General features: G+C 40.8%; 1 protein-coding gene across 1 annotated transcript in view; it reads right to left on the bottom strand.

The window, feature by feature from the left end:
- The window catches only part of CLCA1 (chloride channel accessory 1), a 30,825-nt gene extending 11,969 nt beyond the window's left edge, over positions 1-18,856 (bottom strand). The window contains exons 1-7 of the mRNA XM_033114319.1: positions 18,670-18,856; positions 13,781-13,921; positions 13,463-13,610; positions 10,975-11,080; positions 6,686-6,863; positions 3,888-4,106; positions 3,110-3,337 (exon numbers count right to left, since the gene is read on the bottom strand). Of these exons, the coding sequence (XP_032970210.1) occupies positions 3,110-3,337; positions 3,888-4,106; positions 6,686-6,863; positions 10,975-11,080; positions 13,463-13,610; positions 13,781-13,921; positions 18,670-18,831 (1,182 nt within the window). The 5' untranslated portion in view covers positions 18,832-18,856. The remainder of the gene's footprint in view (positions 1-3,109; positions 3,338-3,887; positions 4,107-6,685; positions 6,864-10,974; positions 11,081-13,462; positions 13,611-13,780; positions 13,922-18,669) is intronic.
- Between the last annotated feature and the right edge of the window lie 5,881 nt (positions 18,857-24,737).

Below are 24,737 nucleotides of genomic sequence, written 5' to 3'. Positions count from 1 at the left end.
TTAGCTTATATGATATTGATTACTCTGACTATATCCACTGTTTATGGCTGGCATTGGTTCCGATTGGTCAGTACCCAGCTCACATAAGTTGTTAAAATTGTTAATATTCCCTCTGATTAAAGCAAAACATTTTGTTCCTATTAATCCCAGTTCCTAGTTGTCCTGTGAGACCTATGTCTCAACTATTCCTGCTAGACGCACTATAGTTTTTTATGTGATATATAGAGGACACTCCTGCTAGTGTTGGATAAGATTATGATTGAAGGAAAATTAGATAAAATAAAATCCACTTAAGAAGATGAAGGCAAGAATCTGCTCTTTTCCTAAAGAGGGCGGAAGACCCAGAAGTAGGAGACATGAGCAATCAAGCCCAAATAACCTCCCCTCTCTGGACCGGACTCTGAGAAAAGGAAGGTGTCTTAAGTAGGTGTAAAGGAAAGCTGAGAGCAGCAGAGACTTCCACCTGCTCTGTTTGAATTCTGAGAGGGGGCTGTGACACAAGGGAAGAGAGTGGAACTGTGGCTGCTGCTGTGGGAAGGAGCCCAGAGCCCAAGAGCCTGTCAGCTGTGGCCATGGCCTTGCTCTGACCTAGCTGTAGGGCCTTAAGAAGTTAGAGAAGAGGCTTAATTTGGATTTCTTTTTCCCACTCGCCATCACTGCTACACGTCATGGAAAACATGCAGACGTTCCCATACATCCCACTGGGGAGACAGAGGCAGCTGACCTGAGAGTCGGTAAGCAAGAGGACGGGTCATCTTGCCATAAAGACTGAGGGGTATAGAGCCTTCCTTGGGAGCTGGATGGAGGATGTAGGTGTACTCAGGGCTCTGCTCCAACAGTGAGAGCCGGGGTGAGGCTGGGAGGACAACCGGGCCGTGATCAAGCCAAGAGAGCAAGTGAAGTACGGTGGCCACACCTCAGCGGACGCCACTGCCAGGAGCCCAGACAGACCTGATGGGGGACCTATAGAAGGGACCAGTGGGCATCTCGAGGACAGTATAGGATCGAAGGCCCTTTACCTCATCACCACAAGCTCCTCCCACACCACACCCAACTCCACTGGGCAGGAGGAGCATCTAAATTTTATTTGTGTCCCTCACACTCTCTCACCCATCTGAGTAGAAAATGCAGAAGCAGAAGGTCTCTTCACCACCACATCATCTGGCATTAGTCATCTCCCCTAGGGTTTGGCATGGCAGGAATTCAGTTTACAAGTCAGTGATTTCACTGTCAGTTTCTTTACCTCATTTGCTTTCTTAATCAAAGCTTGCAGGAGTGGCAGAGGCAAGAGAACCCAGATGCACAGAAGCATCTGGCAAAGGGTTTTGCAGCTGACTGTGTGCGCGATAGAAGCCACATATGGGGAAATGGCCTTCAAGGTGGAATGAAAGGGTCAGAGGACAGACTGCATTTGAGGGAGTGGTTGAGTCTGTTGCCCACGTGCAACAGTGTGGGCTGGAAACTAAAGGTTCCTGCTGTTGCTTGGGGATATGGAACAGCCCCATGGATATGTTGTACCCATAGCAGGCAGAGGGCAGACCTGCCCAGACATTGCAGGGCAGACATTCTGAGACCTTAGGCCTGCCAGCCTCTTTCAGCCTCCTATTCTTTGTTTCATGGAGCTAAATAGCCTCTAAGTAAATATAGAATATTGTATTCTGTACCTAGAGCAATTCAGCATCAGGTGCATTCACATAACTCAATTCAGTTTTATTTGTTGAGAACCTCCTGTAAAAAAGATATTGAGCCAGCAGCCTGGGAGGCAAAAAGATAAGCCATATTCCTAGAGAAGTTTTGCTGGAGTGAAACGCATGATTAGAAAATACGAGAGAAGAGCCTAGAAGTCATAAGAGATAGTTCTTAAAAAAAAAAAAAAAAAAGTCCTGGATTCAGAAAGAGAGATTCTATGCAGTTGAAAGGATCAAGAAAAGCGTCAAGAAGTAGGTGGTGTCTGTGATGGATCTTTGAAGAATGAGTGTGATTTGAGGTACACGGGAGGAGAAAGTTCTCTAATTGGAGAGCTAGACTGGCGAAGGTGTGGAAGCTCTGCAGGACAGGTGATCTAGTTTGCTTAGACAGAGCATACCTGGACGAGAGTCCCAGGTACTTAAGCCTGGAAAGGTAGGTATGGGTTATGCAATAAAAGAATTAAATGTTAGAGAAATTTTTACTTAATCTTGTTGAAAATGGCAAGACAGTGATATCTACCATGTTTCCCCCAAAATAAGACCTACCCCGAAAATAAGCCCGTTAAGATTGTCAGCCAGACGGGTGCATTTAGTACATTATAACGATGTTCCAGAAGAAGATGACATGACTGTATTTGAATAAGTGTAGATTGTTGTACATGAAAAAATAAGACATCCCCTGAAAATACGCCCTAATGTGTCTTTTGGAGTAAAAATTAATATAAGACCTAGTCTTATTTTTTGGGGAAACACGATAAGTAGAGGGATGATGTGATTGGATGGTCAGAGGGGATCTTTGGATATACACCCAATACAATTATAGTTACAGTTGCTAAAGCCTCCTGCTTCAATAAACAAACCATTTGCTTGCCCAAAAGGGGACCCTCTATATCCAGATGTTTGGAGTGTTAAGCTACCTCAAAGTCTAACCATAATTCAGAGCTCATTTTTTTCTCTCATAGGAGATACACTCTTATATCCCTATGTACCGTCCTTCATTGCACTCATTACAGTTTATGAACAAAGTACACTTATTTCTATGACTATGTGGTTAATGTATCTCTCCAATAAAATTATAAGCTCTGTGGCAGACGGTGTGGTGTCTGTTTGGCCCTCATGGTTTTCTTAATGCTTAGCACACACAGTGCCTGGCATGTAGAAGGCACATGGGGAATATTTTGAATGCAGGCGTGCCTGCAGAAAAGCATGAATGCACAGATGCAGAAAAGCACAAAAGCATGAGTGAACTAGTCAACAATAGCTTTGGGGTCCTGTGTCTGTGTCCTTTGAACCATTGCTGTGCCCTTGGTAGCCTGATTCAACTAGACCCTGAGCATATATGGAAACACTGGAATGGTAGAATTTCTTAGGAAACATAAATTATAAGCATTGGCAAACTACAACAGGGGCACTTGTCTCACAGTAAATGCTGATCGAAGCCCAGTGCAGATGGACGTTCCTCCTGCAGCCGCCGTGGGTAACCTTTTGGTGAGCGCGTTCCTGTCAGTGCCACTGTTGATCTGTATGAGTGCACTTTGTACTTGGGCAGCATTGTCAAATGTCACCATCCCGACCCAGGACCCTTGCTCAACTGTTTGCAGCAGGAAAAGTTTGCCGGCTTGATTCAGTCGTTTAAGGCGGTCACCAAGCTGAGAAGAGGAAGAAAAACAGGAAGGTTCAGTTTAGATGTGCAGACTAATAATAGACCAGGCCTGAGGGAATTTGGAAGTGGCTGCCTCAATCTAGAGTCAATGGCAACACGCTTACTCATGGCACGTCCTTCTGTGGCGGAAATTTTCTCCTTTATATTTAGTAGCATTTTGGGTTAGAATTTTAGGGCCATTGTAAAAATAGCCCTAAAAGGTAAAGCCAGATTAGGCTTTAGTTCAATCATTAGTTCAATGCTTTAGTAATAATTTGATAGGCCTTTATATTGTCAGTGAAAACATAAATGTTAAGGCTAATGTAATTTATCAGATCTTTGCTCAGAAATTGAAAGCTAATTTAATTTGGCAAATGAGACTCAATGCTGAATATTTGTTGAATAAAGTGGCGGTGAATATTTCTGAAAGCCACGTTAGTATTGTAACATCTGTCTGGGTTGTGTTTAATCCCAGGAGTTCCAAATTGTGGTCCAGATCATATTGTACACAAACGTGAGACCAGCATTCAGAAAACTGTAAGACTCATTGCACATACCGTCATGCTTCCAGACTTATCAAGGACTAAACACACAATTCTTTGTGTGATCTGCAGCAATGAGAAGGTGGGTTTGGGTGGCTGTGTCGTCATAGGTGTGGTTGTCTTAAAGTCCTCAGAATCTCGAATCACTTCCCATATGCTTCGGAGATTGCATTTTTGGTTTTGCTGGTTTGGGGCCTCTTTGTTGTGGTTTTTTTCTGAACAGAATGCGACCACCTGAAATTGTCAATAAAATGACATAGATAATGGTAAACTACTTGTTAAAAATCTTTAATAATTTGATTAATTTAAAATATTTTAATCCCTTGCCCTCCTCCCCAGTCTGCTTTGCTAATCTATAATCTTGGCTCAATCCCATAATCACTGCAGAGCCCTGCTGGAGAAAATCACAGCCATGATTCAGAACTCCTATTTCAAACCAGGTTTTCAACTTTGTTGGACCCTCAGGGCTCCTCAGCAATCATTTACCTGCTTCTGGTTTCCTTCCTGCTTCTCAGATTTGCCCTTTTGAGCCATCACCACTGTCTATAAGACACCCACATCTAAACATCTATCTCCTGGTACCATCTTGTCTCTCTGTCCTTTCACTTCCCACTCACGTCTTTCCTTCCCACTCACTCACTAACACCTTGCATCCCAACTGTCAACACTCAATATCCCAGCTATATCCAAAATCCAGGGGGGTATTCCACAGGCTCCTCCAACTTCACATATTTATAACTGAACTTATCACCTTGCTCTAACTTTGCTCCTCCTCCTCATGTATTTCCTAAATGGATGTCAGCACCATGCACCCAGTCACTTAATTCAGGAAACAGAGTTTTCCTACCTTCTTCCCTTTACAAAATAACCAAGATCAATGCATTTCACTGTCTCTCCTTCTCCAATGGAATTTCCATCTTTCAAGCCCCACAATCCCTCCCTCTGACTATTGCAGTCTCCTATCTGATTTTGCCGTCTTGCTTCCCCTCCAGTTGGTCCATTCCACAGCTACCAGAGGCGTCTTGCTTCTTACACCTGTATTTAAGAACTTTTGGTGGCTCTTCATTGCTCATATGCTACAATCCATACTATTTCACGTAACAAACAACAATTGCCATGATTTGGATTTTTGCTTCACTCTCCATCGTCACTCTGACTGTGTAGTCCAAGTCTTTGATTTCCCCACTGTAGTCTTGCCAGCCTGTTTTATATCTCCATGACTTTGCTCATGAATCCCATTTTGTCAAGGAGTTCCTCTTCCTCTGTCTTCTGCATTGTGAAATTTACCTTCATGTTTCAGCCAAAAGGTCATTTCCAGAATATTTTCTCATTTCCTACCCTTCCCCCAAAGAGTTTCCATTCAACCCTGTGGCCTCATAGTACCCTATAGAAATTCAGGTCCCTTTAACATTGTAGTGCATTTATTGGGCTGTCAGTCCATCTGTGCCAGAAACCTGTCTCATTAAATTTTGCTTCCTTAAAACTTAGTTCACAGGTAATAAAAGCTCAATGTATATGTGGTGTTTTTTAAGTAACCCTAATCAATCTGCACATCATTTCTTTTTTTATTGACAAAATGGCAATAGTTACTCTATAAGAATTACATATGAACATACACAATATGGTCAATACTCACACAGCCAATAAATGACAGTTTTTTGCCCTTTCTTAAGATTTATATCTTTAGAATTTGGGGGATTCAAAAGGGAGGCACAGTATATAATGGAGGTATAACCTAGTTCCTTTTGTGACTTTACAGTATTATCATTCAATTAAAATCTTAAATATCTGAGATTCTAGTAGTTTAGAAAATAATTATTAGCTGTGAAAAATGTTTCTCTTTGAATTTTTCAGATTGGTTTGATAGTGTCTCCATATTATCATTATGGCTACTTTTCAGCAAGGGAATCTGAAAAACTTTTGTGTAAACCCCAGGCAGAGGTTCCCAGACTTTACTGTGCATCAAATTTAACTCTGCTACTAATTTAAAACATATAATCTGGGCACCCTCTTGGAAGTTTCTGAAAATGTTTGGAAATGGACTGCAAAGCCAGACTGAAGCATCACATTTTTAAAACTTACACCACACTGTCATTGACAGACTCTTGAAAGTTACTTCACCTCTACTCCAAAAGGAAAACACAGTTTTATGTAGAATGGAAGATAAGATGGACTCCCCACTAAAGTCAGCTGACTGATGCATTTACTCTTACTTTGTTCAAATTTGCTGATGTATCTATTTAGCATTAATAACGATAATTTGTTAAGTTTATCTTATGGACAGTTGGTCATTAAAATATTTTAAATATTTCAAAGCTATGTAAAGTTATTAAAACAACACACAAACTTCCTCAGGGAACCAACACTCTTAAAAAATTAGAAAATTTCACTTAACAACCAAAAACAAATATACAGGCTGAAAAGAGGTATCTAAAAGTGAAATTAAAGGCTACTGATCATGTCCTTATTAACTAATTAAAAGAATTGCCTGACCTCCCTGGGTATATTTCTTATTTAACTAAGAAATGTTGTGCTTCTCTGTCTTTAAGGATGTTTGAAGTAATTCTAAGCACTTAAACTAAAAGCTAGTAGTAGGGAGATGATGGAGAAGCAAGAATGAACCTAAGAATGGGGGAAGGGGAAGATAGGACTTTATCTCTGATTTGGAGTCCCAGCTTGTCTCACAGAGAATCAGCTGCTCACTGATGATTTCCTAAAATTTGATCCTCTCTTGCAGCATCTGGCGATAAAAAAACTCACTACATTCATTAGTGCCAAGAACAAACAAACAAACAAACAAACAAAGTACTTACAGAATCAACATTTTGTGCAAACATTATGGAAGCCTTTTCCTTTTGCTTGTCAGCAGGTATGAACTCACATCCTTTTTCGTACAGCCCTGTGACTTGGTCAATTTTGCATCGTCTGGTGATACAGCTGCCTCCCTGACACACCTGTACTACAGTTTTACCAGTAATAGTTGCCGAACATCTGAAAATATATTAAGGTTAGATGTTTGGGTGATGTGATCATTTCAAAGGGCTGGACTCTGTGGTCAGGTTCTACAGGTGGCCTTGTCTGATTTCCTCTCTTCCCCTTAAATAGCAAAATTATTAAATTCTCATCAGAATCATTTCTGTTTGCCAGAAAGTACCTGAGGGGTTCCCAAAACAGTATCAGAATTTGTTTCAATGCAGCAGAAAAGCTAAGTCTGGCTTCTGGCTGCTGTTAGAAGGAATAAGGAACAAAGTCTTGAAGCACCTCCTAAGCTAGTCCCCTCATTCCTGGGAAATCAGGAGCCTTTTCTTTTGTTTCTCTCAAAAGGATTGCTGACATTTCCTGTTTTGTTCTTTTTTTCTGATTAGTTTATGTCTTACAGTTTCTGCATGATTCTTGTATGTTCATAGGTATTTTAGAATTTTCTTTATATTTTATGCTTATGAGTTTTGTTGCTGTTATAAATGGAATGCTTTTTCCTCACATCTTATTTGTTGGTGTATAAACAATATATTAACACTACAGAAAATTTGAAAAATTGCAAAAAAGTATAAAGAAGAAAAGAAAAAATCACATCCCAACATTAGAAATAAGCTACTGTTAACATGTTCCTTCTCTATGTATCCGCATAACATGGCACATATATGTTTGCCTCATGCTTTTAAAAAACTTAGTGTGTTAGTATAGTTAAAAATTTTAATGTTAATATAATTCATAATATTCTTTCAAAATATGATGTTTAATAATTTCATGTTTTCAAACTATGATATAAATTTAGCCTAATTTATTTCATTTGATTTACCCTCAACTTGTCAGTATTAAAAATAAAACTTTAATGAAAAAATGAAATTTCACATAAAATTTTGACTCAATTTCAAGTTTGCCACATGATTGATTCCCAGACTAAATGATCAGATCCAAAAGTTTGAATATTTTAAAGACTGTTAATACTGCTGCTTATTCTATCATTTCCCTTAAAATGGATTTTTAAACATGAAATTACTGGATCAAGAAATAGGAAATATTTTAGAGATCTGATATGTGTTACCAAAATGCTTTCCAGAAATGTTGTGCCAATTTATGCTTCCAGCAACTATCTGTGGGAACTCTCATCTCACTGACAGTAGCTTACTAGGCGATAAATGATTTTCATCTGTCAAATTTGCACCTCTTTGACTACTAGTGTCTGAACACTTTTTAATATGTTTACTGGCCATTTTTATTTCTTCTTTTCTGAATTATTTATTCTTCTCCTGTGCCTATTCCTCTATTATGATTTTATTATTTTTCTACTGGTTTTCAAAAATTCTTCATGTGTTACAATACTAAGCTTTTAAAAACCCTATTTTTTAAATGTTTGTAAACATCTTTTTTTGTTTTTTACCTTTTTATTTAGTTTATGTTTGATATGTGTGCAGCAAAACTTTTAATTAATATGTAGCCAAATTTATTATTCTTTTAGTTGCATCTTTTTCCAGTTCTTGAATGCATAGGAGTGTAATACCTATTAATATTCTTCTGGTTGTTGTTATGGTTTTGATTTTTATATTTAATGACTATCCATTTGGAAGAGGATCTGTTAATATTTTCCCCCACACGACTAAAAATTATCCTGATATCTTAAGAAATCCTTCTTTCCCTCATAGATCTGTAATTCTAGCTATATTAAAGAGTAAATTATTATATATGTGTCTGTCAGTTCACATTGTTTTAATTAACATGGTTTTATTGTGTGCTTAAAATTCAATAAGTAAAAGTCTCCTTTATTTCTATTCTTTTTCAAAAATGTTCTTAGGTACTATCTACTGAATAAATTCTGGGATTTTAAAAATGAGGTAAAAATGAATGTACTTTTGACTAGAGTTTCATAAAATCTATATATTAATTTGGATTGAATTTACATCTTCCATGAATTGCAAATCTCTCAATTTATCTTGATTTTCTTTTAAATCCTTTGGAAGGATTTTATAGTTTTTTTCAAATATGACTTCCATATTTTTAGAGTTTTGTACTTCATTATATCTTTAATGGAGTATTCTTTCCATTATATTTTTGAACTGGTTATTTTTAATACATGGGAAGGCAATTTGAATATTCATTTTGTATCTGGTCACCTTATATTGGCTTCCTTTGTCAATTTTAATTTCTATTTATTTCCTCTGGTTTTTTAAGTGGACCACATAGCATCTGCATAAAAGCAATTTTCTCTCTTCCTTTCTAGTAGCCCTTTTTGTTTTGTTTGTTTTACCTCCCCAGTTTCATGTGTTACCACATTGGCTACAAATTTCTAGACATGGTTAGATGAGTGTTCTAAGAGTGGCCAACTTTATGTTATTCCTGATAATGTCTCTAGTATGTCCCTATTAAATACGATGTGGGCTGTTGGCTTTCAATTCATGTTCTGTATCATATTAAGGAAGTAACCTTCTATTGTGGGCAGCACTGTCATTTTTGTGATTGCTTCTAGGCCTTAAAAATAATTTAAAAAATTGGAAGATAAGCAAAAAATATTATTCATATGTTGTAATAAAATTGCCTTTTAAGAGGACCTGGTAGTTATGGCAGCTCTTTGCCAATGTTATCTGTGGAAGGAAGAACATGCTGTATACTTAGATATTTCTAGACTATCTCTAGAAAGGAATATTTGTTAACCAGCTTTTCTCTTGAAGGAAAATACAGTGTCTAACTGTATGGAAGCTTAGAAAAGAGATGTGGGAAAGGTAAATGTCAGGTTTGGAATGGCATCCACTGGCTGAGATTTGAGAGCTCAACCCAGCATAAGATCACATCAGGGAGGTGACTCCGGGGTGTGGTTTATGTAGCTCAGAGGGAACAAGCTAAAGAAACCTGGTTCTCTATGCATGGCTCTAGGAGGCACTTAGTGTCTATTTATTCCTGAAGTGATATAACAATGAAGGAAAATATAGTGGATGTATACCGAGTGGATAGAGTTTGAATGTAATGAGGAAAGGGAAGAGTGGAGGCGGTAATGTCCCTGTGGAAAATGGGAAGCTAAGGCTGAGCTCTGAGCCCAGTGCAGCTCCTTGTGGAAATAAGTACCAAATGAAGATGGTAATAGCCCTAAAGCTGAACCATCGGGCAAGCAGAACTGGAAGCAAAACTGGACAGGGGGTGTGGTACTAACTTCCAGTCTTTAAAAAGAGGTTATTGTTTTTTAACTCAGACGTGCATGTGCAAGGTTATCAATTTTCTTTTGAGAATCTATTAGAATAATCATTTATTTTTCCTTCTTTACTCAATATACTATATTAATTACAGTATATTAGAGCATTTTTGGATTTCTGGAAGAGATCCTACTTAGCTTAGTGTTTTTCATTCCCTTAATTCTGCCAGATGTAACTTACTGTTATTTTACTTAAAATCTTTTTAGAAAGCTGTATCTACAGAATTCTTTTTCATGCCATCTGTCAGGTTTTAGTATCTGAATAGTGGCAGCTCTTTCATATAAATTGGGAAGTTCCCTATATTTTATATTTGTACGAAAGCAGTTTATACTCACTGAAACTGTTGGTTGTAAGAACTCGCCCATAAAAATCATGGCAGCCAAGAGTACTTTCCAAGTGTTCAGTTTGCTTTCTACTGATACCACATAGGGTTTAATTCAAATTGGGAGAAGTTTTCTGTTTTGTTTTAGTATTTGGATTGTTATTCAGGTAAGTTCCACACTCCCTCCCAGGCACATGCATACTGACAAAGTCCACACAGGTATCATTCTGTCCTCAAGGCATTGAGGAGCCCTGTTAGCTTTTTTGTGTCACTGATTCTGATACAGGAAGATAGAGTCACTGAACATAGCACCTGTGGATTTCTTATAGTTGTGTACACACACACACACACACACACACACACACACACACACACAGGCAAAGCAAATGATTTGTAGTGGCAGAGTAGAGAATTCAACTAATTGCGGTACTTGTAAACTGAACAAAAGTAGTAGTTTTGTGGAAATTTGAAGCAAGAAGAACTAAGTAAGAATCAAAGATAGAAAGTAAGACAGAAGACTGACATTTGAAAATTAATCAAGAAAAAATGGGTTGTGATTTAAAATAGTTTGGGAAAAGTTAAGTCAAAATGTCCATACCTTACTGCTTCTCTTTTCCCTTTTGATAAGTAGAATTTCTGCTCATTATTGTATTCATTAAATACTCCCCATCGTAGATGAGCCCATTCGTGGACAAATACCCTTTCTGTAAGAAAATATTTTCAACACCTGATTACAGTAAGAATGGTAAAATTACCTTCTCACACTGGGAGAAAGCAATTCTTCTGAACTTTTATTATGCTTTGCTATGTTAATTTTTTAAATGAAAGTTTTGTTTTCCTTAGAAAGAAAAATCTAATATGACAACTGTACATTTCTGAAAAATGTAAGTACTTATTTTGGCTCACCAAATACTAATTAGGCACCTAGTGAGTGCCAGGAACTTATTCATACAAAGATGAAACAGCTGCCCTGTCTTCACCTAGCTCCCGGTCTAGTGGATGTCATGCACAATCAGATAACTAAAATCATTACTGGTGCAAGTGTAATTAATGATGGCGATCACTGCACGCTCATATGGGAGCCAGAGGCATTGATGGGGAGGCCAGGGCAGGTCCCCCAATAGGTCCTTCTCTCTCATGGCTCCTTTCTGAGCAAACCTCAAGGCCTGCGTACTCCACATCCGCTTTTTTGCCCCGATCTAGTCTCATATTTCCAGTCTCACTGCCACTTACTCCTGAATTACTGCAATAGCCAGCCAACTGCCCTCTATGTCTCCAGTTTTCAGTGGCTCCCCTGTGTTGTTCAGGGTTATCTAGCTCCTTAACTTGGCATACGAGATCACTGGTGAGCCACACCCTGCTCCTCTCTGCAGCCATATATCTTTGCTGTTCTCCACCTACTTCCAAAACGCTATCATCACAATGAATTCCCGAACTCCTTTTACTTTCAAGAACCACACCATGCTCTTTCTCATCCCTGGTCCTTTTCACATAGTGTTGCTCGGCTTGGAATACTCTCTCCCTGTCTCTACCTGGATAATTGCTACTCTTCTTTGAAAATCAAGTTCGAATCCACCTAGTAGCCTTCTCTGATATCCTTAGACCAGGCCAGGTACCCCTCATTTACAATGTCATTGTTTTCCATTATGGCATTTCTCATGTTATATTATCATTGCTGCTTACTTGCCAGTCTCCTGCGCTAAACACTTGTCTCCATGAGAACAGTCACTGTGACTTTTTTATTGTCATGCCTGGGTACATATTGTCTAGAACTTAGTAGACACTCAGTGAGTGTTTGTTAAATTTGGATGAATTAGTGACTAATGTACAACTTAGTTATTCTGGAATGTAAATTCTTAGGTAGGCTGAATTGAGAGGGTCAGGCCAGGGGTTGCATACTGAGGAAGCTCTGGTATCTCACGCTGAGGATTTAAGCTTTATTCAGTAGGTTCCGGGGAGCACCAGATGGCCTCTTAACGGCAGAGGAAGCCTGTGAGGGAGCAGGAGTGGAGTCCCGGCACAGAAAGGAGAGATTATAAAGGAATGACATTCTGTATGGTGCCTGTGATGGCTCGAGTGGGTCTGGAGTGAGGCCGGGCATTTAGGTAAATCAGTTCAACTCCATACTTTGGGAATTTTCTGTTCCTGTTTTGGAGGTGAAATGGAGTATTGTAGAACTAAGAGGTATGTTTGACACCTCTTTCTCATAAGGTCTGTAAGTGCTCTGGTGTATTTGGGGGTGGGGAATAGAGGCACCAGGGTTCTTTTGTTTGCTTGTTTGTTTCCTCTGCTTTGCCTATTTAAATTAAGAAAATCTGGCTGGTTCTAATCTTTTTGACTTAGTAAAGAAACCTAATACTCATTAGTTAACCTAACTCATTAGTTAATACTAATTACTTTTGATTATACTTGGAAAGTACATGTTACATATACTCCATTGCTTGTTTCTTTTAATATTTTCTACAAAGATTGTTCTATATAGCTCATATGGAAATGACAGAGTTTATTTTGTGGAGGAAAGTCAGGTTTTTGAGAGCTGAACAGCAAGGATATTCTGTCTGCTACTCAAAGTGTGGTTCACGGTGGAGCAGTATCAACATCGCCTGGGAGCTTGTTAAAAATGCAGATTCTTGAGTCCCATCCGCACCTACTGAATCATAATCTGCATTTTAACAGTCTCCTTCACTATTTGAATGGGCCTGAAAATCTGAGCACTGTGAGTCTCCGCCATCTGGTGGCTACTAGGTGCATTGCAGGCAGGAGGTTTAATTCGTTAGGGTTTCTCCCCACAGACCCATAGAAACCTAATAGTACTACAATAAATTATTTACAGTTATTTTATGATACTAATAATTTTTTAAATTAAAAATACTATATTTCCACATGTATGCAGAATCTAAAGAAATTAAGTTTCTAACTGAGAAATGCATTATTCTGAGTCTCTGTTTTAAGTGAAAACACATGCTATAATGGTTTATTTGGCTTATATGTGCTTACTCAGAAAGCTAATGCTATTTTGGACTACTTTTAATATAAACTTATTAAATTATGAGAAACACAGCAGAATTGTTCATCTCTACCCATACCTTTTCGTCCATATTGGTGCAATTTTTTTCCTGCTATGAATTCAGGAGTGAAATAAATCCTTTCGCCCTTTTCTCCACAAGTTCCCATCTGTTCTGTATAGGGATCGTCGTTACCTGGAGGATTAGGTTCAGCAACTAAAACATCAGCCTGAAATTTAGGAAAAAATCTTATCATTACAAAATTTCAGCAAATATATTGACCGTATTAACACTGAAGTAGTTTGAAACAATTTTATTTGGTTCTAGAATATTTTGATGTTTAAAAAATCTGAATCACAGAAGAAAATTAAACTTGAAAAAAGAACTTGATATTCTCACATTTTTGTAGGTCTCAAGTTTTGGTCTCACATACTCAGGCTTTTTCTTCCATTTTTCAGGAATCAAAATGGCAACATTTTTAAAATAGAATCTTTTTTCTGTAGCTTCAAACAGAAATGGGGATGCCTGAGTCACCATGTCCTGAGAAAAAAGAAAACATACATAGCACGCATAATAATGACTGAATCTGAACAAAATTAACAATCATTCAAATTTACATCTCCATGTAACGTTAGAAAAAAACTAATTATAAAAACTGGTTATTTCTCAAGATCAGAAGGGGAGATGTGGAAATAACTTACTGATAATAATAGCTAACCTCTCTTGAGGACGAACCACAAGCTGTGTGTCATAGTGTAATTGTTGACAATGCAGATTCCAGACGCTGACACTAATCCTGGTTCCATCACTTCCTGTGGGACATCAGGCAATTTCCTTGAGCCCTTTTGTGCCTCAATTACACCATTTATAAATGGAAAATATTACAGTGGCTAGCTCATAAGATTGTTATGAAAATCAAATGAACTCAAGAAAGCACTTGGAACCATGTTTATTTAGCACAAATATTTACGAAATGTTTGCTATTAGTTTCATCTCATTTGATCCTTTGAGGATCATAAACCTTTAAGAAAGAAACGATAATCAGAGAGTGTAAGCCTCAAGGTCTCACACCAAGTAGTACTGGGAGAGATACTCAAAATGAGTATGATTTCAACACCCACTGGCTTCGGTAATAATTTGGGGGCTAACTACATATTGTGATAGTATTTATTTTTAGTACGGTACTAAGTGTCAGATATAAGGAAGTCACATAATTATATACTTTCTTTTCAAGTTACACTTAACTTTATTTCTCTAAAATGAAAGAGCTGTAGTGTTAAATTATAAATGCCTCTGCAGATTCCCTGTACATTATGACAAGATAGTAGAGAGGATATACAAGAGATTTATTATTGAAAGGGCATCAGGTCTACTAGGACTGCAAACCACTGGCCTCTAAAGTGTAAACAGAGGAAAGAAGAGGGCTGAAGACTGAGCCCAGGGAGTCACCAGCATTTAGCGGTAGGAAGAGAAGGAGCCAGCAAAGGAGACACAGAAGGTGCAGCTGGTGCAGGGGAAGGAAATCAGAAGGCATGTGATGAGGGTGTTTCAGGAAGGAGAGAGTGATTACTGGTGTCAGATACTGCTGAGCAATCAAGTAAGGTGAGGACTAAGAACTGACCAAAGGATATGGCAACTTGGGTGAGCCATTTTAGCGGAATGGAGCTGACAACGCCATATGAGTGAATGCAAGAGAGTGGGAGGTGAGGAAGTGGACTCAGTGAATAAAGACAACACCAGCGCAAGTTTTCCTTTAAATTAAAGGGGGATGGAGCAACGAAGCTGTAGCTGAAGGTGGGCTTCAGAGCAAGGGACTTTGGTTCTGTGTGGTTTTTAAAAAAATGGGGACTATTGCAGCATATGTATATGCTAATGGGGGAAAAAAAACCCTGAAGGGCTTACTGTAGAAGGAAAGTCCTTCTGGGAGCAAACCAGTATGCCTAGACTCCAGTGCCTAGTGGGGTTGTCCTGAGCGGAGAACTAGTTCATCATCCAAAGGGGAAGCAGTACTTGGGTATTGATGCTGGGGTGAATCCCTCTTTGCCACTTCCTAATGGGATACACTTGGGGAATTTATTTCTCTGAGCCTCAGTTTCCCTCCTTTCAAATAGTAATAATAATGGTTGTCTTGCTAGTTTTTAAAAAGTTCTTGTAATGATTGCATTTCCTTTTCCCAAAAAAGTCAGGTTTTTATAAACCACTAGGAGATTTAACATTTTATCATTAAAAAAAATAAAAACACCAAGTCAAGATCACCAACAAGTTGAAAAGTAGGCATAAGACTTCTGATGTTAGAGTACTGTATTACAATTTGACTTGTGAAATGTCAAAGGAAGATTAAGAAGCATGAAATGCTCTTGTCTTCCATGATTTAATAGAAACATTGGTAGGGGATCTTTGCTTTGGCATCTCTTCCCAATTTTGAGAAGTTAACCTCATATGCAAATAGACATTAAAATTTTTGAGGCTTGGAGAGCTTGAGGATGGGTTTATAGGATTCGCTGGAAATTCCTTAACAACGGGGATGGTATATTGTTCACCATTGGATTCCTGACATAATGTAGATGCTATGTAAATATTTGTTGGACGAATGGACAAATAAATGAATGAAGAATGAATGAATGAATGAATGAATGAATGAAGTAGTTGTGATGAGTGGCAAGCTGGCCAGGAGTGCCAAGACAGGAAGTTCCCATGCACTGAGGAAACGCCCAAAATACAGTACTCCCATTTGGTATCTTTCGAGTGTGTGTGTGTGTGTGTGTGTGTGTGTGTGTGTGTGTGTGTGTGATCCCAACTCACTATTTCATTTCAGGAAGTGTGCTCTTATTGCTATTAATACAACTAATGCTGCTGCTGCAGCGCCATCTGCCGGTCGTGTAGATGGAGAAACATAGAGGACTGTCCTTCAGGAGCAAGAATTTAAGAGCTGATTTAGAGGCCTCTATTCCCCACAAAGGCACCAGAAGGAGATTCTCCCTTCAAAAAGTGCAGAGTGAGGGATGGCCAGGAAAGGCAAAAAAGCCCACAGTAAAATCCCTCAACTCTGCAGATCTGGAACATCAATAGAAAGGAGCTCATTTTTATCAACTACTCAATTAGGGGCTCTGAACACACTGTTTCCTTTAACTCTTAAACCAACTTATCTCACACCCAACTCATTTAGGACTCACACCAGAAAGCCAATTTAATAATTGTATTGAGAAGTACATTTCTCAGGAGGAAAACCCCACCAAGAGTGAGGTGAAAGCACTCTGAAAGTTCTAAAGGCACATACGTAAATATAAATTACCATTGCCATTAGAGATATGGACTGTATGTTCCTGAGCCCCACTGACTGTCTAGCCAGAGACAGAAATATGTGGCCATATTTTTCTCCTGCACTTTCCTTGTCTGTTGTTCCTCATTTTTGCTAATGTCACTTTTTTTTTTTTTTTTTAAGATTTTATTGGGGAAGGGGAACAGGACTTTTGTTATTGGGGAACAGTGTGTACTTCCAGGACTTTTTTCCAAGTCAAGTCATTGTCCTTTCAGTCTTAGTTGTGGAGGGCACAGCTCAGCTCCAGGTCCAGTTGCCGTTGCTAGTTGCAGGAGGCGCAGCCTGCCAACCCTTGCAGGAGTCGAACTGGCAACTTTGTGGTTGAGAGGACGCGCTCCAACCAACTGAGCCATCAGGGAGCTCAACGGCAGCTCAGCTCAAGGTGCCGTGTTCAATCTTAGTTGCAGGGGGCGGAGCCCACCATCCCTTGCGGGACTCGAGGAGTTGAACTGGCAACCTTGTGGTTGAGGGCCCACTGGCCCATGTGGGAATTGAACCGTCAGCCTTCGGAGTTAGGAGCATGGAGCTCTAACCGCCTGAGCCACCGGGCTGGCCCCGCTAATGTCATTTTTAAGATTAGAGAAAATCAAAAACTCACTCAAGGTTTCTGAGTGTTTAGAGATTTCAAAAGGTGTGAATTTCCCTTTAACCAATGACAGTAATATCTGGTAGTCTTCTGGAGTTAAATAGGTAAGTTTCTCCTCCCCCCTCAACTGAAATTCTCCAGCCTCAAATGCCTCTTGGGGGTACACATGGTTCTCTCTCCAGACTTCATCTTTCTGGCTTTGTTTCTGCTCAGAGGAAGGACCATTTGGTGGCAATCCTTGGGCCCTCGCACTGTTAGCTTTTGAGCTCACACTCAGGAACTTTGTCCAGAAACAAGCCTCAGTCCCTTTGGGTTGATTAAGAAGGATGAACAATTTCCATCTAGAAGGATTAAAAGGGTGACTGATGGCTATAGTTACCATTTATTGAGCTCTTACTATGTACCAGGCACATGCATGCATTTTTGAATGTAAAAAAAAAAAAATCAAGATATTTTAGACATATGAAAGACATGCAAAAATTGTACAGAGTCCCCATATATCTTTCACTGCTTCCCTTTTGTGCATGAATTGTTAAATTGAATCCTCACAAAAGTCTATGAGAAAAGTACTTATTATTACCTGCATTTTACAGAGGAGTACTTTTCCTCATTACACAATGCTGTCTTTAGAATACTGTGCTACTGTGAGATTCTACAGTGATAATTTTTTTTTTAACGGTGATAATTTTTAAAGCATTTGCCTCCTATCCTTAGTTGTTTGTTGTTGCACACGACCTCTCTAATCCCTCCACCTTACAACAGTTAGACACCTCTGCTCAGAACAGGGAATGTCTTCTTTCGTCATCTTTATTTCCCTCACAGAAGAAGTAAAAAGTGAGGTGAGGCCACTCAGCCACCTGAAAGGATCCCTTGCATTGGGGCTGGTAAAATGCAGGGATTCCTTCCATTTGAAGGGTGAGGGTTGTTCTTAAATCAGAGCTTTGCATCTTGGGCTCCTGTATTAGGATCACAGAGAAGGGGGTTACAATTAGAATAAAAGGAGAATCTGATATGAGCCAATGATAAAATCAGGCAAAGGAATTACCCTTTGTGCATTTCACAATATCTGCCAAATGCAGCTGGCTCGGCCTTAGTGCAGAACTGAATATTTTTTAATGAAATCATCCACGGTCAATAAATGTATGCAGCACCAACAATGTATGAAACTCTCAGTTATGTGCATTGCACTTATTGTCTCATCTCTCAGAAGAATCCTAATGGTTAACTGTTATTATTTCCATTTTATAGCTGAAGAAAGTGAGACTCAGACATAAAAATGAACTTGCCAGTATCACGCAGTTGGCGTTAGAGAACTCGTGTGCACTCTATCACATTAGCTTAATTTAGTTTAAGAAGCATGGATAATTGCCATTTCAAACTTACCTTTATTTGTTGGATGAGTGTTTCATCTTCTGGCACATTAGGGTCAATTGCAATGACAATGCCTTCATAGCCGTTATTATTCAGCCGAATGAGTGAATTGCTCAGGGCCCCTTCCAGAAGGGGAAGGACCAAGATGAAAACAGAAGTCTTAAATGACCCCATTGCTGCACATCTCCCTTTGAGTATTCTTTCTGAACAATGTTGGTTTTAGAGGCATCTTTCTTTACCCCTATTTATATGAATACATAGACACATGCTTTTCTAAGTTATCAGAGGTGGTTTATCACAGGACTTTAACCCCTGACCCCCAAATTGTTTCACTACTGCATTTGTCTCCAATATGAGGAATGATAACTGTACCTTAGTCTTGAATTCTGTGTACTCTTAAATATTTTATTTGAAAGGATCATTAGCCTTGCCTTCACCTGTGCCAGATGCTAGAAAAGAGGGTGGGGAGCCCACATCCGGTTCCCTGGAAGGACTCACAGGTGATAAGTAGCTTGGCCATGGAAAGAAGTTTACTTCTTAGGAATGTTTGCCCAGCCAGGCATACCAGCCCACCCAATGCCACCCTCCAACCCCTGCCTGCCCAGTGGAGGCGTGGCTGTTCTGTGTATTCAATAAGTATTCATTAAGTGCAAACCGTATATCCAGTTATCCCTCAGGGTGGTCGTTGTTTTTATTCTCATTGATCTTGACTTAGTCTTAGCACCTCAGCACAGTTCCCTTAGACAATCCACTCACACCAAAAGCATTAGCAAGCAACATAGATATTATTGAATATTTTAAACTGGAGAGAAAAGATAATTTATATCTCATTGTGCAAAACAAACTCCTTCAATTTTCCTCATTAGACCTCTATTTCTCTTTTCCATAGCTCTTACTGCTCAATAAAATTCAAATTAACAACATTACATTATTTTACTGAAATTAAATATCTCTCAGAACGTGAATTATGAACTGCCAGCTACTGAATAGATTCTTTTAAATAGGTTCTTTTCATCTGCCAAACCTCCAATGAAAACTCAAAGTGGTCCACCACTTTCCTATATTCAAGTTACTTAGCATATCTCTTCATCCCGTGGTGGAAAGCATCAGTTTCCTCTTGTTTCTTCCTTTTCTTTGACATTGGCTCATAAAAATTAAATTAATACTTGCTGCTAATAATTAGTTCTTATTGCATAAGTATATAATGTTTAAACAATCAAAAGTGAAGCATTGAAATAGAGTAGAAGTACTCCATTATAAAGTGGTTGTCCGGATAATCCAAATAATTTATCTAAAAATAATTTATTCAGTGCTTATTGAATAAATGTATACATTTATTACATACCATAAAAATTTTAGATTCTTAAATACCTCAAACCCCCAGCAGTATCTGTTTTTCCTGGGTTCCCTAGAAAACGGAGCCCCAGGCAAGCTTATGAGCTAATGACTTGAGAGTTTAACCTCAGGGCAGGGAGAATAAGGGACAAGGGAAATGAATCAGGGAAGCCTGGAAAGCAGTGAAAAATGCAGTGTTACTAAGGTGGCTACTTTGGTCCAACGAAGAGACTCAGCACGTCACCCTGCTGGTACACCTGCCCTGCCATCTTGGATGTCTTCTAACAGGCTATACAAAGAAACCACGCCTCAGCACAATCCACTGGAGGGAGGAAGGGAAAGTGTTTGACTCTTTCTCCTTTCCTACAGGTGACCAACAACCCTGAACTTCCTGGCTGTGTCATCCAGCCCCTTCAACAGCTCTTAGAAAGAGAGATCCGATGCCCCGTGGTATAGGAGGAGCCAAGGATTTCAAGTGGTGCCTGGTTAACCTTTGGCAGTAGAGCCACTCAGGCCTACAAGGAGTGGGTGGTGACCAAGGGTCCAATAGATTAGATGGAGCCAAGAAATGTAGGGAGGTTCAATAAGATGAGTCCAAGACAACTCACTGCTTGAACTGCTCAGATCCACTCATGTCCTTTCATCATATCTAGCTCCAATACTATAACGTAGAGTTTGCTTTTTTTTTGGTAAGCACTGTCTCACTTTTTTTCCTGAGAGAAAGTACAGATCCAATTATTCATAGAATCTCCTTCAACATAAGTAGTGGCCAGTTGCAATCTTCTGGATTATCTAAAACAAAAGGGTTATTGAAATAAATTGCAGTGCCTGCTGCTGCAACTGGTCTCAAGGCTTTTATAGATATTTATTATCTCTTTCCTTAATCACCAATTTCCCTCCCTTTAGCTGGCATTTTTGCTAATCTGTGTTGTTTTTTTGCCTGTTGCTGTAACCCAACCCTTCAATCCTGAGGGCGCTGAACCCTTGTAGGGTTGTGGCTGCTGCAGTTGCCTATGGCAGGGGTCACCTGCCATGGCGGATCCAGTTTAGGTGCCTCCGCAGCTTTGCTTGGCCTTCCCTGCTGGCTGGGTCTTGGCTGCTTGCTCAATGGAGAATCCTTGCTGCTGCCACTGTTGCCTCATCTCTTAACACCACTGACTCCTCTCTGCTTCCCGGAGAGAGGTCCTAGTTTGGCATGGGCAGGCTGTGGTGGCAGCGCCACTCTCTCTGGTACCCACGTCCAGCCTAAACAGATTCCCAGAGGCTTTGGTTCGCATAAAGCATTGCATGATGGTACCTGGGTTCTGGCTTTGTCAGAGACAGCCCAGATGGACCAGGTGACACAAACTTGAAGTGCAGGAGTTAATACCCTGAGAAACAAACATTTACTGAAGCCTTAGAATATTTCCAACATCCCAGAAGTCTCTTTTGTGTTCCCTTCTAGTCAACCCAAGTGGTAATTACTGTTCTGACCTGCATTGCCACATAAATTAATTTCACCTGTTTTTGTACTTACTATAAACAGAAATATATGGTATGACCTCTTGTGTCTGGCTATTTTCACATAACATTTTCCACATGAAATTCAGCCATGTTGTTTCATGTAGCAGCAATGTGTTCTTTTTCCATTGTATTTCATTGTAAAAATAAACCACAATTTACTTACCAACTGCTACTGATGAACATTTGTGTTATTGCCTGTTTGGGGGCTATTGTAAATAAAACTGCCATGAATATAAGCATTGATTTCAGTTGGGTATAAACCCAGGTTGAATTGCTAGGTCACAGTATATATTTTATATATATAGATATAGATATAGATATAGATATATAATTTTTATAATTTCAGCCACTCTGGTGGGAGTGTAATCATATTATACTGTGGTTTTAATTTGCATTTTCCCTGATGATTAATGTTGTTAAATATCTTTTCATATACTTATTGGTCATTTGGATAGCCTCTGTTGTGACGTGTCTGTTCAAGTCTTTTTGCCCAGTTTTTAGTCAGTGTGGGGAAAGAGCCCCAAAAAGCAGTTTCCAGGCTCTCGGCCTCACATAGAAGGGTGCTGGCTCAGGTAGTAAATGGCCATCGACTGTGATCAAATGGCCAGCAGCTGTGGCTAGTTGGCCGTCAGCTGTAACCAGTGAGCCATTAGCCATGAATATAACTGCCGTGGCTAGGCTAGGAGAAGAGGCTAGCAAAGAAAAGAAGAGAAAGAGGGGAGCTAGCAAGAAGAATTGTGTTGCTCCTGTTTCCTGTGTCTCCAACCCAGCCGCCAGCGAGAGTATAGTGGTGTGACTCCCCTACCTATGGCTCCGTGGGTGTTCCTTTTTGGCCTAGCCATGTCCTGCGTTCTTGTGTGGGGGGCGGGACCGGAGACCCCGCCGGACGCCCCGCACGACACTTGGCGAAGTCGGCAGGATCTCCTGCACTACACATGGCGCAGCGAGCAGGGTATGGTGCCGGCCAAAGCTCTCCGAAGGGCAGTGGAGCAGTTTGTGCGTGAGTCTGAGGAAGACCAGGAGGAGCAGCTGCTGGAGAGCTGGATCCCCGTGGAGGGGTGGGAAGACGTGGACGGTTCCCCAACCAGCAGAGGCCGGAGAAAGCGAAGGTTGTTGCGGCCCCGTGGGCTGGGAAGTGCTTGCTGAGACAGCCCGGATGCAGGACTTGTGGTCCCAGGGGGAAACACTTGCTGAGTCCTCCGTGGGAGCTGAGGGTGAGGTCAAGGTTGTCCCTCACCCCCAGGACAGCCCTGGTGAATGACTATGGACTATGGGGAATTGCCTTCCATCCCTAATTTAATGGACAGCTTGACTGTTTGGGAACATAAATGGACAGCTTGACTGTTTGGGAACATACCACCATGTAGTGGAACTGGGGGATGTTTGCTTTTGTGTCTTGACCAGCCACCATTGAGAATCCAGTATGGTACCCTGAGAGGCCCTCGTGTGCCCAGAGAGAGTGGCAGTGCCCTGAGAGGCCCTGGCTGTGTCCAGGAAGCCGGGCTGTGCCCAGAGAGAGTGGCGGTGCCCTGAGAGGCCCTGGCTGTGTCCAGGAAGCCGGGCTGTGCCCAGAGAGAGAGTGGCGGTGCCCTGAGAGGCCCTCGTGTGCCCGGGTAGACTAGTGGTACCCTAAGAAGTCCAGGAAGTCTGGCTGTGCCCAGGAGTACTGGTGGTGCCCTGAGAAACCCTGGCTGTGCCCGGGGAGACTAGTGGTACCCTAAGAAGTCCAGGAAGTCTGGCTGTGCCCAGGAGTACTGGTGGTGCCCTGAGAAACCCTGGCTGTGTCCGGGGAGACTAGTGGTACCCTAAGAAGTCCAGGAAGTCTGGCTGTGCCCAGGAGTACTGGTGGTGCCCTGAGAAACCCTGGCTGTGCCCGGGGAGACTAGTGGTACCCTAAGAAGTCCAGGAAGTCTGGCTGTGCCCAGGAGTACTGGTGGTGCCCTGAGAAACCCTGGCTGTGCCCGGGGAGACTAGTGGTACCCTAAGAAGTCCAGGAAGTCTGGCTGTGCCCAGGAGTACTGGTGGTGCCCTGAGAAACCCTGGCTGTGCCCGGGGAGACTAGTGGTACCCTAAGAAGTCCAGGAAGTCTGGCTGTGCCCAGGAGTACTGGTGGTGCCCTGAGAAACCCTGACTGTGACCAGAGAGCTTGGCTGTGTCCAGGAAATAGCATTCACCTCCAGGTTCCTCGCACAGGGCCCCTCGCGGAAGACGCTTGTCGCGTAGATTGTGAGGCGAGAGCCTGTAGGGGTGGAGTGTGGGGAAAGAGCCCCAAAAAGCAGTTTCCAGGCTCTCGGCCTCACATAGAAGGGTGCTGGCTCAGGTAGTAAATGGCCATCGACTGTGATCAAATGGCCAGCAGCTGTGGCTAGTTGGCCGTCAGCTGTAACCAGTGAGCCATTAGCCATGAATATAACTGCCGTGGCTAGGCTAGGAGAAGAGGCTAGCAAAGAAAAGAAGAGAAAGAGGGGAGCTAGCAAGAAGAATTGTGTTGCTCCTGTTTCCTGTGTCTCCAACCCAGCCGCCAGCGAGAGTATAGTGGTGTGACTCCCCTACCTATGGCTCCGTGGGTGTTCCTTTTTGGCCTCACCATGTCCTGCGTTCTTGTGTGGGGGGCGGGACCGGAGACCCCGCCGGACGCCCCGCACGACACTTGGCGAAGTCGGCAGGATCTCCTGCACTACAGTCAGGTTGTCTTTTTCTTACTGATTTATAGGAGTTCTTTGTATGTTCTGGGTATTGAGTCATTTATTGGGTATACATATTGCAAATACTTTTTTCAACTTGGTGGCTTTCCAACTTTGTTTTCCTCTATGGATAGCAGTAGGCCCACTTCATTTATTGAAAATATCATACTTTCCCCCACTGAATTGCAGTTATGCTTTTGTTGTGAATGAAGTGACTGCAAACATTCAGGTCTGTTTCTGTTCTCTCTACTCTGTTCTATTGGTCTATGTGACAATCCTTACCTCAGTATCATATTGTCTGATTATTGCTACTTTGTTAAGTCTTGATATCTGGCAAACACTCCAGATTTGCTTTTCTTCAGGATAATTTTGGCTCTTTTAGATCCTCATTTCAATATAAAATTTAGGATCAGTAAATTCCACCAAAAAAAAAAATCTGCTGGGTTGGATAGGATTTCACTGAATCAGTTTGGGGAGAATTGACATCTTTATAATACTGAGTCTTTCAATCTATGGGCAAGGCATATCTTTTCATTTTAAGTTTTATTTAATTGATCT

Source organism: Rhinolophus ferrumequinum, chromosome 9, assembly GCF_004115265.2.
Source record: "Rhinolophus ferrumequinum isolate MPI-CBG mRhiFer1 chromosome 9, mRhiFer1_v1.p, whole genome shotgun sequence".
Lineage (NCBI taxonomy): Eukaryota > Metazoa > Chordata > Mammalia > Chiroptera > Rhinolophidae > Rhinolophus > Rhinolophus ferrumequinum.
The sequence above is the reverse complement of the archived record's forward strand: the minus strand, read 5'-3'. Positions and strand labels throughout refer to the sequence as shown.